The 14,771-nt window shown below is 42.0% G+C and overlaps 1 protein-coding gene across 2 annotated transcripts in view; it reads right to left on the bottom strand.

Moving 5' to 3' along the window:
• Nucleotides 1-14,771, bottom strand: part of LOC100762283 (proprotein convertase subtilisin/kexin type 5) — a 421,198-nt gene that overhangs the window by 157,216 nt on the left and 249,211 nt on the right. For both annotated transcript variants that reach the window (XM_027406556.2, XM_027406555.2), the window contains exons 11-14: nt 12,625-12,742; nt 11,541-11,729; nt 2,304-2,440; nt 78-221 (exon numbers count right to left, since the gene is read on the bottom strand). In XM_027406556.2, the coding sequence (XP_027262357.1) occupies nt 78-221; nt 2,304-2,440; nt 11,541-11,729; nt 12,625-12,742 (588 nt within the window). The remainder of the gene's footprint in view (nt 1-77; nt 222-2,303; nt 2,441-11,540; nt 11,730-12,624; nt 12,743-14,771) is intronic.

Genomic DNA, 14,771 nt, shown 5'->3' with positions numbered 1-14,771 from the left:
CAAACTACATCAATTACATCATGTTATTCCACATGCTAGGAACATGCCTAAGCTTCCTTAGGTTATATCCAACTCACCCGCATAATCTTCAGCACCGTAGTCATCTGTGGGGTCTTCCACTCGGCTGTAGCGGAAGCGTTCTACTTTGGGAAACTCATTGGTTGGGGAGTATGGCTGTACAGATGTGCCATAGAGGACCAAGGACCATTCTTTCAATTTACCTTGAGAAACAGTAACAGACACAGAGCATGACAAGATAATCTCATATTAGCTTAACTTCTTTCAGTCAGTCCTTCTCAACAAGAAAAAGCCACCGTGGAACAGTATCAAGGTTGACAGGAGTCGTACCTGATGCAAGGTCTACCATCTGTAGAACTAAGTATCTCCCAGTTCACATGCTACACATTTAATGTATCCCTACAGTAAATAAACATTCTTCAGATCCCTGAATCAAGGAATGAATTGCAAACCATGAATACGTGAGAGAATACTAGCTGTCTGGGGAAGGTGTTGTTGCCCGAGGTACCAAGGTCTTACCCCAGCTTTTAAGATGTTTTTGATAGTGTCTTGTGTGTTAATAAGAGAAAACAATTCTTTGTGCCACCTAATTCCATAATCAGTTGTTTAGTATTTGTATTTAGATGATTTTAAAGATGGTGTTGTCTGATATGACAGCCATTAGACATACTTGGCTATTTAAATGTAAGTCAACTAAAATTAACTAAAAAAAAATCAGGTCCTCAAGATGGTGCTGAGTTATAAATCCATGGCCATGGATAAGAAATTACAGCATTGCAGAAGAGTCTCCTATAGATAATGTGGGCTGTAGGTCATCTCTCACTCATGTGCCTGTAAGTCACCCTAATAAACTCAGTGGTTCATCAAGCTACACCTGGGTGGAATTTGTTTTTTTGTCTATTATAGGAGCCTCATCTCAGGTGTCTCCTCATGGATGGTTCTTCACCTACCTGAAAGACAAGTCAGTCATTACTAGCCTGGGAAAAATAATAAAACTTAAGATTATTCTAATGCATTTTGTTAAGTGATTTGAAGTCAAATAATCTTTTTAAAGTAAGATATCTTTGTTTCATTAATTAATTAACTAAGAATGTGTGTGGGCATGTGAGGAGGTCAAAGGTCACTTTTGGGAGCCAGGTCTTTCCTTTCACCTTTGGGGTTCTGGGGATTCAATTGAGGTAACAAATGCCTTTACCCGCTGAGCCATTTGGCCAGCCACCAGTCCACGACTTTGCAGATGAGCCATAAGTTTAGAACCATGGATGTTTGTTTGTGTGATGCACTCTGTTTCTGAATCTATGCACTGAGCTAGTAGAGTGGGCAAGGCACTCTTCCACTGTGTGCATTTCATTGCTATGTGACAAAGAAGCTACATATACGGGCATAAGAGAGGCCAACCGACGTGCAGCTATGGAATCTTAGAGGACTGGAAAGGATCCCAGTTAACATGGTCATTTCCATATTGTACATGAAAAAGAGTTTTATTTTCCTTTGCTTTTGAGCTCATGCAGGGCAGAATATCAACATTTTCCTCCTTTGGTAATAACCAGATTAGTTGGTACAGTCTAAGCTCACTGTCTTGTCTGAATTGAAAATTAAAATTTGATAAACAAACAAAAAGTAGCTAAGGAAACCTATCTCTTTTTTGGTGAACCAATGCATCTATAATGAAATATAAAGCACTGCAGGTGAACAAGATTGGCTTTTTTACAAACTACAGAAAAGGGGGGAGGGCAGATGTAGAGCCGCAGGATCTGTGTTTTGTTTACACCTAAATGTTTATTCTTTATTTCATGTTCTTAAATGATCCTATTTTACTGAGGACTTGAGGACTGGAAGGTGTGTATGAAATCCCAAGTGAGTATGAAACGAATCACACACAGAATGGTGACACTGCACCAGGATGCTGTCAGGACTCATCACTCATGCATTTATGTGCTGAAGGCCTCTTCCACACACAATGCAACTGGGGGGAGTGAAAGCTTTCAGACGTGGGGCCTATTGGGAGGTAGTCAAGCTAAGGGGCTCCAGCTCCATCAATACATTAATAATGGTCTCTCAGAGTGAGTGGATCCTGCAGAGGTGAATTAGTTCTGGAGAGAGTAGGTTGCTAAAGGAACCTCCAGAACTGTGAGGTAAACAAACCTTTTTTTCTTTATGGAGTAACAGTGTCAGATTGTTGTAGCCAAAGCAATTAGAGTAGGGCAAGTGTGGAACATTCTTTGGCTCAAATATAGTCCACCATTTCCTTCTGCAAAACAGATGGACTTGAAATGATTTCTTACCTGGAGTCTTAAAGTTCCTCAGCTGAGATGGAGTATCATAAACTTCAAGGATCCAGTCACCAGCAGCCCGCTCTCCCCAGCAGTGAATGGTCATGAACTCCCAGTTCTTAAACCCTTCCATGGAATGATCAAACAGCCTGAAAAACCATAACATATTTTCTATGTTGTGTGCGTTAATTAAAAATCTGCTGAGGGGACAGCCAAAGGCATCGCCAGTAGTCTGTATCTGTCAGCATCCGTGGTCACATATTAACTTGTCTTCATCTTGGATATCACCAATGGTCAGAGCCAGATACAGCATCATAGTTTCACCATAAAGCAGGCCTGGGGCTAGCCATGTAGCAAATTGGAAGGGCCAGCTAACTATTTAGGGAACAGGAAAACTAGGCTAAGACTCTTATCGACAAGACTAGTAGTAAAGTGCTGAGTGCACAAGGCAGCCAGCATCTCTTAAACTGGGGGTGGGAACGCAAAACTGGCACCCAAACTCTGGAAAACAGCATTAGAGTTCTAATAAAGTGCAAAGAGTACTCTATCTAAGCAGTCCAGCAATCTCATTTCTAGTTATTTATCCAAGTGAACTGAAAACATAAGACACAGAAAGAATGTCACATGAATGTTCATAATTGTCAAAACCTGTAAAGGGGCTGCATCCAGGTAAGGTTTCTAGCACCCTATGCCTGTAACTACTTTTCCAGGGGATCCGTTGTCCTAAATTGGCCTTTAGAGTCACCTGTCTGCCCGTGGGACAAATAAATTGGTATACAAAGGCACACACACATAAATTTAAAAATTCTTTAAAAACACGTAAATTTCATTGACCACCTACTGGTAGATTTATTTATTTATTTATTTATTTATTTATTTATTTATTTATTTATTTATTTATTTGTGGTCTGTGTAAGTATTTGTGCCTGCTTCTGTGAGCATGCATACCTGTGGAGGCCAGAAGTTGGTGCTGTCTTCTATCACTCTCTGCCTGTTCCTTTTGAGGCAGGGTACCTTCCTGAGTCTGGGCTTGAACTGTTCTCAGCTAGACTGGGAGCCAGAAAGCCCAGTGATCTTCCTGTCTTTATCTACCTTGGAGCTGGGGTTCTGTGCATTGCTGGGATATCTTGCTTGATACATGGTGTTGGGATCCTAATTCTAGTCCTTATGATTGGAGCACAAGTGCTCTGAACTTCTGAGCCCGCTTTGTGGCCCCCACAAACTGGTCAATAAGCAAAGTATGACATACGAATTTCCCAAACATCATTTGCCACAAAAATGCCAGATATAAAGATTATGTGATATATGACTTAAGCCATTTAAGTCCTAGAAGGGGCAAGACCTACAAGAAACAGTTGTCGGGTATGTGGGAGGAGAGACTGCAAGAAGCAGGATAGGATGCTTAGGAGTGAGAGATCTTGGAAACAGTGGTGTATAGTCACACAGCAATAGAGATTTGTCAAAACTCACAGAATCATTCTCATATAGGTTAAGATTCTCACACTTAGAAGACTGAGTCAGGTAGATCTCTATGAATTTAAGGTCAGTGAGCTCCAGGAGTCCTAGTGAGACCTTGCCTCAAAAACAATAAACACCTCCTCCCCAAAGAGCAAAGTTTATGCTTAATTTGATCTAGAATTGCATCTGGAATCCCAGTTGGGATCCTGCTCTTCTGGTACTTCCAATTTTTATGCTTTTCATTCCCTTAGATGAAATATCTTTTCTACTTGAAATAATTAGAGTGATGTTTCCTGTGGTGTCATGTGGAGGATACAAAATACCTAGAGCAATAAATTTAATGGAATCTTAGTTAAGAATAAAGAGTTGTTAAGAGCTAATGTATAAGTGAATACATTAAGAATAAGCATGTCAGGCCGGGTGGTGACACACACCTTTAATCCCAGCATTTGGGATGCAGAGGCAGGTGGATCTCTCAGTTCAGGCCAGTCTGGTCTACAGAGTTCTAGGACAGCCAGGGTTGTAGAGAAACCCTGTCTCAAAAAATCAAGAGAGAGAGAGAGAGAGAGAGAGAGAGAGAGAGAGAGAGAGAGAGAGAGAGAGAGAGGAGAGGGAGAGGGAGAGGGAGAGGGAGAGGGAGAGGGAGAGGGAGAGGGAGAGGGAGAGGGAGAGAGGGATATGTCATTTACATAGGCAGATCAAATGTGATTACTCAGACAATGTCCAAAAGATGATGAAAATATGGTGAAGACAGAACACATGCTAGGAAATTTAAAAAAAGTCGGGATGGACAGGTTTTTCTTTTTGTACTTCTAAATTATGAGCACCTAGAAGAATACATGAAACATCACAGAGGCAAAAGGGAGGGGACATATCTCTAGCACTGTCTCAGGTTACCGGTCAGTTACTGCCATTTGGCAGTCACATGGCTATTCAAGTAAATTGGTGGCTATGTGGCCTCTATGTAGATCTTCTCTGGGAGAAAATGTGCATTTCTAGAAAATCCCAAAGGACTGCTCTCATCTCCTTAAAGACTAACATTAGAAACCTGATTTGGAAAAACAAAAATTGTCAATACGTTTGTGATTCCCTCCAAAATGGTGGCTGTTTTCTACAGCTGCAGGGTTCAGTAGCATGAGTTTGGACTGTGTGGGGAGGTAAGTGGCTGACTTAGCAATATTTCCTAGGAAAACAATGAACAGTAAAATCACCACCCACATATTCCTATGCCTTTGCAAGAAAGAAAAGGGAAATCAAGCCACACTCTTCAACCGTCTCCGGGTCAATAATTAATTTCAGAAAGTCTGAAGGAAACAAAAGTCAATGGAGCCGCTTACTAGCTTAGTTCTTAGGAGTGTGCAAAGACGGTTTGCTATGTTCCAGATGGCTGGCAATTCTTTTAAACCTAAGTTGCTTGGGAAGCCTTCTTCATCCTGTCAGAGTATCTGTGTGGTACCTATAAAGTTTACCTCTCTGAATAGAGAGTTGGTAGCCCCTTAGCAGGGCCTACAGCAAATCCTGTGCTTGATTTCTTCCCTGGTATCTTCTAAACAAGAGCACTTCCCCACAGTAATTGCCCCTTAGTAGAATAAGGATGACAAAGTGAGTGGAGGTTCCACAAGCCACTGAACCACAGGGCTCATTTCACAAGTTTATGGCTTAAAACTAGACATCACCACGAACTTCTCAGATCATGTGATTGACTGACACTCTTAGAAGGGGGGGGGTTATTTGAAAGTTATCAAAAGGCACCAACTTGTAGGCAAGGACCAGGAGCTGTCTCAGATGCTATTGAAGGAAGTATGTTGATAGGGAAATTCAGTTAGAATGACTCCTTCCTTCTATGTCACAGCCCTGACTTGAACTCTGATCTGTTGAACCTACTGTGTCATGTGAGGGCTCCATAGTAGTAAGTTGTCACAGAATAGCCCTCCAAGAGTGACCTTGAAAACAATTCTTTAACAGTTTAGATAGGAAATTTAGCTCACAGCCTCATATCAAAACTTGCAAAGGAGATTTAAGGCCACTGACTTGCTTCCAAAACCTCAGTCAACTTCTAATTGTTTAGGGGTCAGTTACTGGCTGGCTGGATTGGCAGCCTCTGTGTTTCTTCCTTGTGGTCCTTTCTCTTTTCTTGAAATCAATCCCTTGCTGCTGATCACTTTCAGATCCCATTTGGAACAAGGAATTAATGCCTAGTAGAGATACTTGTAATACAAAACTCAAATAACTGTTTCAAAGGTGAGATATGTATTTGCTTTGTCTATGCATATATAGTTAAGCAATTTGCTGGCCTCTTCACTTTACAGACTTGGGGTATTCATTAATTTCATGTGACTCTAAAAGTAGAGAAATGAAATGCAGCTAGACACATGTTGACATTCTGGGGAGAGGTGATGGGAAAAGAGACAGACAAGGCTTTCTGTGGCAGCTAACTGGGCATGTGCAGTAAGTCTTCTTTAGCTTTCATAAGCAGCAGTAGTTTAAATGGGGACATATTCTGATTTTCATTCAACATTTTGATAATTTTTGTCTTTTAACATTGTAATTCAAACTGCTTTCTTTCTTTCTTCAGCAGGAAAAGTTAATGAAGCAAGTAGATTAGCTTGGCATTGCAGGGAGTATATTTGTTCATAAAATATTCAGGTGTAAAACCAAGGCTCTCAGTTAAAGAGATCCTAATTGAGGACCAGCCCTGAAACAAATGAGAAGTCAAATGCCCACCCTGTATACCTGTGTTGCGCCAGCAGCAGACACAGATGATACTCCAACACTATCAGTGTGGATAACATGTGACTAAGACAGAGCCAGTACACTAAGAGCCAGAGTCAATTGTCACCATGTCCAGATCCACTTCTGCTATAGAGAAGTCAGTTCTGTCACAATTGACTTCCTAATTGTGGCCTCAGTGAAATGATAGGTGCAACTGGCACAAATGACACCCACTTATTAAGACGGTGCCCCAGCTCTATGCTTGTGAGTGGCTTTCAAACTAATTACTTTGGATGAAGCCTGCTGGAATAGCCTGCCATTATGTGTAGCTCATCAGGAAATAACTCATATAATTAGCATGAGATTTTTTTCCCCCTGCTTTCATTGAAGAGTCTAGTCAATATATCACAGCTACAACATGCTTCCAAGAAGGTGTGGCAGCTAGATAACAAGGCATTTTATGAATACTGGCAACCATGCTTTATAATTATTTCTAAGACCCTAAATGGTCTTAATTTCAGAATCACCACCTACTATTCAAACAGTATTTATCACGACATCAGCCTTCGTCTCTCTTTCTTGCCTCTTTTACTTTGTAAGTGCTTTGTCACAGTTTAGGGTAGACCTTAGCTTAATGACAGCTCCAAGCTCTCACCTGCTCAATTATAACAGACCATTTATGATACTGGGTATTTAAACCAAACTATTTGCTTTCTTTTTTTTTCTCATATCAAGTGCTTAAGAGATGTTTTGGGGAATGAAGAGCTGACTCGGCAGTTGAGAGAGCAGTTATTGCTCTCTCAGAGGACCTGAGTTAGGTGCCAGCACCCGTGTTGGGTGCTTACAATCACTTATAACTCCAGCTTCAGGGGATCTCACACCTTTGGCTTCTGTGGGCACTTGTACATACGCGCAAGTGTGTGCACACACACACATTTAAAATAGTTAAAATAAATTCTTTCAAAAAGAACTGTTTTGGAATTTGTGCTAGAGAGGTTTAGAATATCTAAATGGAATTTTCCCCCTTAAATGTCAAGTTTCAACAAGCATATTTTCAAGTCCTTCATGAACCCGTAAACACATTCCCTTTCATGGGTATACAGAGTGCCTCATCTTGCAGAAGACTGACTTCATTATAGAGTATACGGTTTTTATGCAGGAGTCTGTTTTGCAATATAAATGCCTTTGTAAATTATTTGCACAGCATTGGGGACAATACCACATATAAGATATTTTGTGACACAAAAACAAGATAATCTGGGTGATCTTTTAAATTGAAGATGAGGGTGATCTATGGGTAGGTGGATCTCTTCTTAACTAGCTCATTAGAAATGGGGCTTCTTAGACCTCACCCCAGAACCACAGATTCAGAGCCCATGAGCAGGGCCCAGGCATCTGTGTTTGATAAGGCCACTGGCTGGGTGTATTGAGAAGCACTGTGTAAGCAGGGTTCCACTTGCTAAATGCTTACATGCTAGGCCCAGAGCTAAGGATGTATTGCACATTAGCTTATTCAAGACTCAACACCACTCTTGTGAGGTAGATAGTAATATATCTATCTCATGAGGAAACTTCCTTCTCTAGATTAAAAAACAAACAGTGAGATCAAGGGAAAGCCAGTTCTATAAAACGTAAAGGCTTGCTCTGAGTGAAAGCAGAGGGATCATTGCAACGGTAGTGTTTTTACTGCAAGTCACAAACACATTTATACGCCATGATGTCTACCAATGTCAACAGTTTTCCACTGAACATTTAGAGAGGACAGTGACAAAAATGATTAAAGTATAATTACTACATTTTATACACAATTATTGGGCTTTGCAGACTATAAAATGTACCTTTTCTCTACTTGAGACTATAATTAGAAGCAGAGATACGTTTCCATAATCAAATTTAGGAAGGGATGCAAAGCTTCAGCTTTCATTTTGAGGTAAAAAACTAGAACAGACAGCCAACAAATTAAGCTAAGCCTGAAATGCAGTTTGATGGGAGGGGGAGATTTGGAGAGGAGCTGTTCATAATTTTAGCAAGTACAGCTGAAGGAAGAATTCGGTGAGACAAGGTTTGGAAACTTTGTATGTAGTATTTGTACACAGTATTTGAAAGTGCCCTCATCTAAGAGTTTTCAAAGGACTCCAGACCCCCCAGCTTCTCCCTACCCTCCAGTCTGACCTCCAGATTGTCTTGGAGTAAGAGATTTGCTCTGAAGTCACAGTTTAGCTTTTGGGTAAGCAAGGGATATTGGCCAAGAGGCAGGGATGGAAGAGGAAGAAGAGGTTAAGAAACGGTCATTTGTCCACCCCAGGACAGTTCTGGTGACCCGCAGCTCCAACCCACTAAATCACCAAGAGTGGCTTGCCAGGGAAGCCTGCTTGCTGGGCTAATGGGGCACAAAGCTCAAACTGGCCTAGAGTTCTGAATGCTGCTGAATGCCTTCCAGCACTTAGCACCTGCAGCTGCTTGAGTAAACCATTCTCCTCCCAACAGCTGTTCACCACAGGAGCTGCCCATCAGTGGGGACAGGGAGGCACTGAGGGGCTCCAGACAGCCCACAAAGATGTAAGTGCCATGTACAGTGAGCCCTTTGCAGGTGCCAGACTGTCCAGAAACTGCAGTGTAATGGGTAAGTGATAGCGAAGAAATTCCTCAGTGAAATGTCAAGGACAATGAGAGCCTGGGAGACAGGACAATGAGCTGGGGAGAGCCTTTTGGGTCCAAACTGCTTCTTGTACTTTCACTTATGTGCTGGGCTGTGAGTAAAACCTGGGTGGAGAGACTGCTTCAAAAGCCTTGGGGGAAGCTGAGTATGGTGGCGTTAATCAAAGTACTTTAATTGACGTACTCCTGAGGTACTGGCAGGTGGACACGTGAGTTCAAGGCTTGCCTGGTCTACATAACAACTCCCTGGCCAGGCAGGGCTACAAAAAACGGAGACCAAAAAGACCATGGAGAGTTTTCCACAGTGGCAGCCAGGTTAGTAAGGAAGTAGGCAGGTTAAGGATAGATGGGGCGGGAAACCTCTGCCACCAAATGATCATGTGTGATCTCTAGGGGCCTTGCTAGAGAAACTTTGCTTTAAAAATTTTAACTCCTACTTTTTAACTATAATCTTCATTTAAAATTATCTATTTCATTTCTCCCCATCCATCCATCCATCCATCCATCCATCCATCCATCCATCTATCTATCTATCTTTCTATCTATCATCTTTGAGACAAGTTCTTGCTATGCAGCCAAGGCTGGCTTTGAACTTATAATTCCCCAGTCTCAGTCTGGCTGGAGTTGGTGTTATAGGCAGATACCACCACACTCAGGCAAGAATCTCACTCTTAAAAACAGGCTGAATGTCTAGTATGGCCATTATTTACTGTTCTTAGGAATAATCTTGGGTACACAGACTCTTTCCAAATCCTTATCCATCTTGAGGCAAAGAATTGTCTTGGAGACCAACTAGAAGGAGGCACAGCAGAGCTTTTCTTCACCCCTCTCTACTCCTTTTTGTGGCACGGTGTGTCCATTTCCCTGCCGCATACCCTGTTCTTCACTTCCCAAGCTGGGACTGTGCTTTGAATTGGGGGTCAGCTGACAGGTCTCAAGGTCTCCCTACCACTAAGTCAGAAACTAAGAGATACTGCGAGGGTTTTCCTGTAATAAAATGGAGCCCTGGAATTGTATCAGATGAAAAGAATGGCAGAAGAAACTGTCTTTCTTTAGCTGCCCAGCTAGGAGGGATATTTCCCGGTGTTAAAGTACAAGAATGGCAGAGGTGCCATGGCTGGGCAGCTTGGGGCCAGTTGCAGCTATTTCACATTTAAAGGGCCAGCTTCTCAGAACAGTTTAGGGGTAGCTGCAGGTGATTCATCACATCTTTTCTATTCCTTGGTGCCTGCAGCTCTCCAGTCTTCCTACAGCTTTCTGACGGCACATGTCTCCAGGCCCCACAGAGAGAAACACCTTTAGATGCTTTGGGTCAAGACACTGCTGCAAACCTGAATGGGGGAAGGCTGAGGTGAACCTTCTGAATGCAGCTCAAGGATGCAAGTTCGGGAGTATTCTTGCACTCAGTACTTTGCAAGCATCAAAGCCGATGCCGACTGTGGAGGTACACATGTGTGCCCTGAAGCCAGTGACCCTGTAGGCCACCAGATGCCTGTGATGGCATCCATAGCCCATCAGCTGGCGGGTTTCCTCGGGGAAGCCGTTTTGCGGGATGTCAATACTAGATGGCAAATTGCAGCAGGAACCAGGGGAGGAGACTGAGTTTTCCCAGCCAGCATCAATAGCAGAGAGGCTGGGTTTCTGCAAAGCAGGGAGGAGCTCAGGGCACAAGAGGCATGCATAGGTGAAGCTTGTCTCTGAGCTTCATAGTTTCATTAGGATACTTTTTCAAGTTAAACTCAGATGAATAATGACAAAGAAAAGAGAGAGAGAGAAAAAAAAGCAAGCAATAAAGACCTGCCCTGGCTTTGGTAACAACAGCTGTTGCTGCCTTCATTAATCATGCAGTGTTTGTTGGGATAAAGCAGGTAGGGCAATTAGCTTGTAGGCAGCAGCTGAGGCCCTTTGTCTACAGCAGGGGGAGGGCATGGAGAGGGTGCCTCGGGATCTGATGCAGTGGAATCCTCACACCCCTTCCACCTGCATCTGGGTTCTGGCAAAGCTTCATTTCATTGTTAAAGTATTAAGCACCTCTGCCCCCAACATCTCAGAGTCTATGTTCCCACTTACTCTCATCTATAGATGTTCGTACTGTCATTTTCCCCTTCACTTTCTTATAGTGAATAAAGTTCATTTGTGTAAAATGTCCTTAGACACTTAATAGGGACATGTCTCAGTGCTTTGCAATTCCTCTTTAGAATAAAGAACAAATGGCCTTCAACTTTTCTGCAGCACCCTTTTAGTACCCAACTATAGAATGGTACTCTTCCCTGACAGCTTTCCACCCTACTTAGGTGCTAAGGAAGAATGGTATCCAAGGGGACCCAGGTATGGAATAAAGCACAGCCACTTCTATCTACCTTAAAGAGCAGCAAGTAGAGCTGTGGCCCCTACCCTGGCCGGCAGAGGCTGTCAATGTACCTGTTGGCCAAAAGCTGGGATCTGGTTCCTGAGGGCGAGGTCAGGTAGATGGCCAGGTCTCCCCTCCGAGGGTGTGTGATGGTAATCCGCACCACTACGTGTTCCAGGTAATTGACATGGTGGTTGGGATTATCCGAGCATCCGGAGGCTTTGTAGATGGAGCGTACTGCACTGTTGGGGCGGATGGTCCTGGCAGGAGAGAGAGGAAGGGAGTGAACAATACACATGGCAGAAGTCAGGTGAGTGGGTCTAGAGGCTTGAAATGAGAGTACAACCCAGGCAGCAGCTGCTCACTGGATATTAAGGGACAACGGTGCCAGTTACTCAAATGACTGGGTCATTTAAAGGGAACAAGGCAAGTGGCAAGGAAGCCAAAGGTCTTTTGTCTGTCATTTGTGCTGGATAAATACACACTGATTAACTTCCCCTCCCCTTTACTTTTGCTTTCTCACTCTATGCCATGAAAGTGGCGAATGGGGAAAAATTTAAAACCACATCACACCAAACTAAACCACAACTCTGCCCCATTTTCAGTGCTTACTAACACATTTGCACAGAGTTATAACGCTGTATGTTCATCATCAACCAGAAATACAGTTCAAAAAGTTTTCCAGGCAGAGAGGTTTCTGAGGAGAAAACCAAGAACTCCAGAAAAGCTCCTGAGATGAATGCTGTTCTTTGGATCAAACACCTGGCAGTGACTTCACACACTGCTGGGTATACACTGCAAACACAACATCTGAGTGTGTGCAGCTCACACAGGCCTCACAACTCTGAGGGATGTACAATAGCACTTGCTATCTGGTTTACAACAGTTTTTAGAGAACTTCAAATGTAAGGTTGAAGAACATAAAGATCTCAAGAACTCTTGCTTCATTAAACAAGGATATTGACAAGCAGGAAATATAGGCTAGCCTACTGGGACAGAGCTTTCCTTGAAAGAATTGTTGGGTATAACATTCTATCTCAACTTTGTAAGTACACCAGAAAGAAACTAAAGATACATCTAGTTTGCATGTTCAATAGTGGTTACACTGGCCTCATTTTGGGCATTGTCAGGATGCTGGCAGGCAGTAAGCATTACTTGATATGTCGGTCTGTGCTTTCCACACACACGTGCTGCTGAGGAACGGTTGTCCACTTCTCTGCCTCCATCACCATGGCTTCTGCATCCATCAGTCCAAATCCATAAAGATGGCTCACTGTGGAAAGCAAGATGCAGGTCAACTTTACTGTGGCTAGATCAAATGCTACCCACAGTGACTCCTTGTGCCATTCAACAGAGACCCCAGACATAACCTCGGGGATCATGACTATCTTTCCAGCAAGGCTTGAAAAGCAAACCAAATAATTACAATAAGAAAATATTGGTGTGTAAAATCATTAATTGATTCTGTAATATTACTAGCAATACAACGGTCATTTATGACTTGTTACCACATAGTAGACAATAATCTATATTTTATATTTAGTCCTCTCAAGAATTTGAAGATGTTCATGTGATTACTGTCATCACTCATGGATAAAGAAACCAAGGCATGGAGAGACACTTGTCCAAACCGGATTCCAAGACCCTACTGATAACCATTTGTATTAAAATGATGACAGCATTGATTTTATGAGATAAAATTACTAATAGCTTTAAAGAAAAATGATAATGTACATAAATTCTCAGTATAAGTAGAACTCACATGCAAGATATATCAATTTTCTGACATATCTAGTAATTAGGTTAAATACCCCCAAAGGCATAAATTATTATCTTCTTTTAGCACATAAAATTCATTACATTATATGCATAAGATGTTTGGAGACTTCTAGACTTTTATACCAGTTTCTTGTCTTCAAATCCATTAGTTTTCAATTAGAATATGAGCTGATCTAGACCTGAATCTGATGTAACTGTCTCCACAATGTCAGTTAAACACAGAATTATTTTATTGACGGTGCAGCAAAATCTACATGTTCAGTTCCTTCTAAAATACTTTGAGATCCCTGTTAAAAACTTAAAATCTCCATCTGTATCAAACCACACTTATATCTTTACAGTCAATACAAAGTTAAACTTACAACTGATTTGCCTAAAACATTTTTTATTATTGCATTAACTATCTCATGCAAAAATCCCACAGCTGCCCATGCCTATGGGTTGCTTAAAATTCATAGTTCTTTAGAATACCATGCTGTGCAAATTTGAAAGCAACCTCCTCACTGATCCTTTGCTCCAGTGTCGGGTGAAAGCTTGGTCCCTCAGCCTCACCATCTTTTCCTATATAAAGCCCTTGTTCTAACTCTTCTTATTCCTCTTTTGCACAGACCTAAACCTGTCTACCATGAGCTCCCAAACACCTAGCTTGTCCACTTACTTCCTAAAGCATTCTCAGATCAATAAAGTTAATAGATTTAGGAAATCCAACCAACATTGCCCAGAAGTTCTTCTTTGCAGTCCTATAAATTGTGAACCCATGTGCCCTTTTGCTCACCCTCTGTCTATCCTCCATCCCTTGACCCCTCTGTTCCCCTCATCCCTTGGGATCTCTGTGTGACAGGCACTGCACAGGGCAGAGTGCTTTAAAGCTGTATCAGTAACTGAACTGATAACCCATCAGTCATTATGTGTCCTTGTACTCCAGCGTCATCATAAAACATTTGGTGGAGGAAGTGGTCTCATACTCCTTCACGGGATTCCATGGGAACTTTGGAAATTAGAGCATATATAAAAAAAAAACTATACTAGAACTCAGCAACAGCTTCATTCATGCTATTTGATACTTGTGTAATACTCAGCAAGCAAATTAAAATATTTTTTCCACAATTTTCTTGTTTGAGGATAGTATGATGGATCGAGCCATGACTCATTGAATAGTAGTATTTATCTCAGGTGAGAAAACCTACACATTATTTTGTTACCAGGTGCTGAGCTAGACAGGCTATCCCAAATATATAAAGGTAAATTTCCTTTTCTATGGCAAGGATGCATGCAGGATTTTCTAGCTTTGCAACCTTTACTGTTTATGACATTTTCTTAAAATGTTTTCCTTCATTAAAAAGTAAGATCATTGAGCTGGGCACTGGTGCCACACACCTTTAATCCCAGCACTTGGGAGGCAGAGGCAGGAGGATCTCTGTGAGTTTGAGACCAGCCTGATCGACAAGAGCAAGTTCCAGGACAGCCTCCAAAGCCACAGAGAAACCCTGTCTCGACAAACCAAAAAACAAAAAAAAGTAAGT

This window comes from Cricetulus griseus, chromosome 3 (genome assembly GCF_003668045.3).
Source record: "Cricetulus griseus strain 17A/GY chromosome 3, alternate assembly CriGri-PICRH-1.0, whole genome shotgun sequence".
NCBI lineage: Eukaryota > Metazoa > Chordata > Mammalia > Rodentia > Cricetidae > Cricetulus > Cricetulus griseus.
Note: the sequence above shows the minus strand (reverse complement) of the source record. Positions and strands in the feature narration are given on the sequence as shown.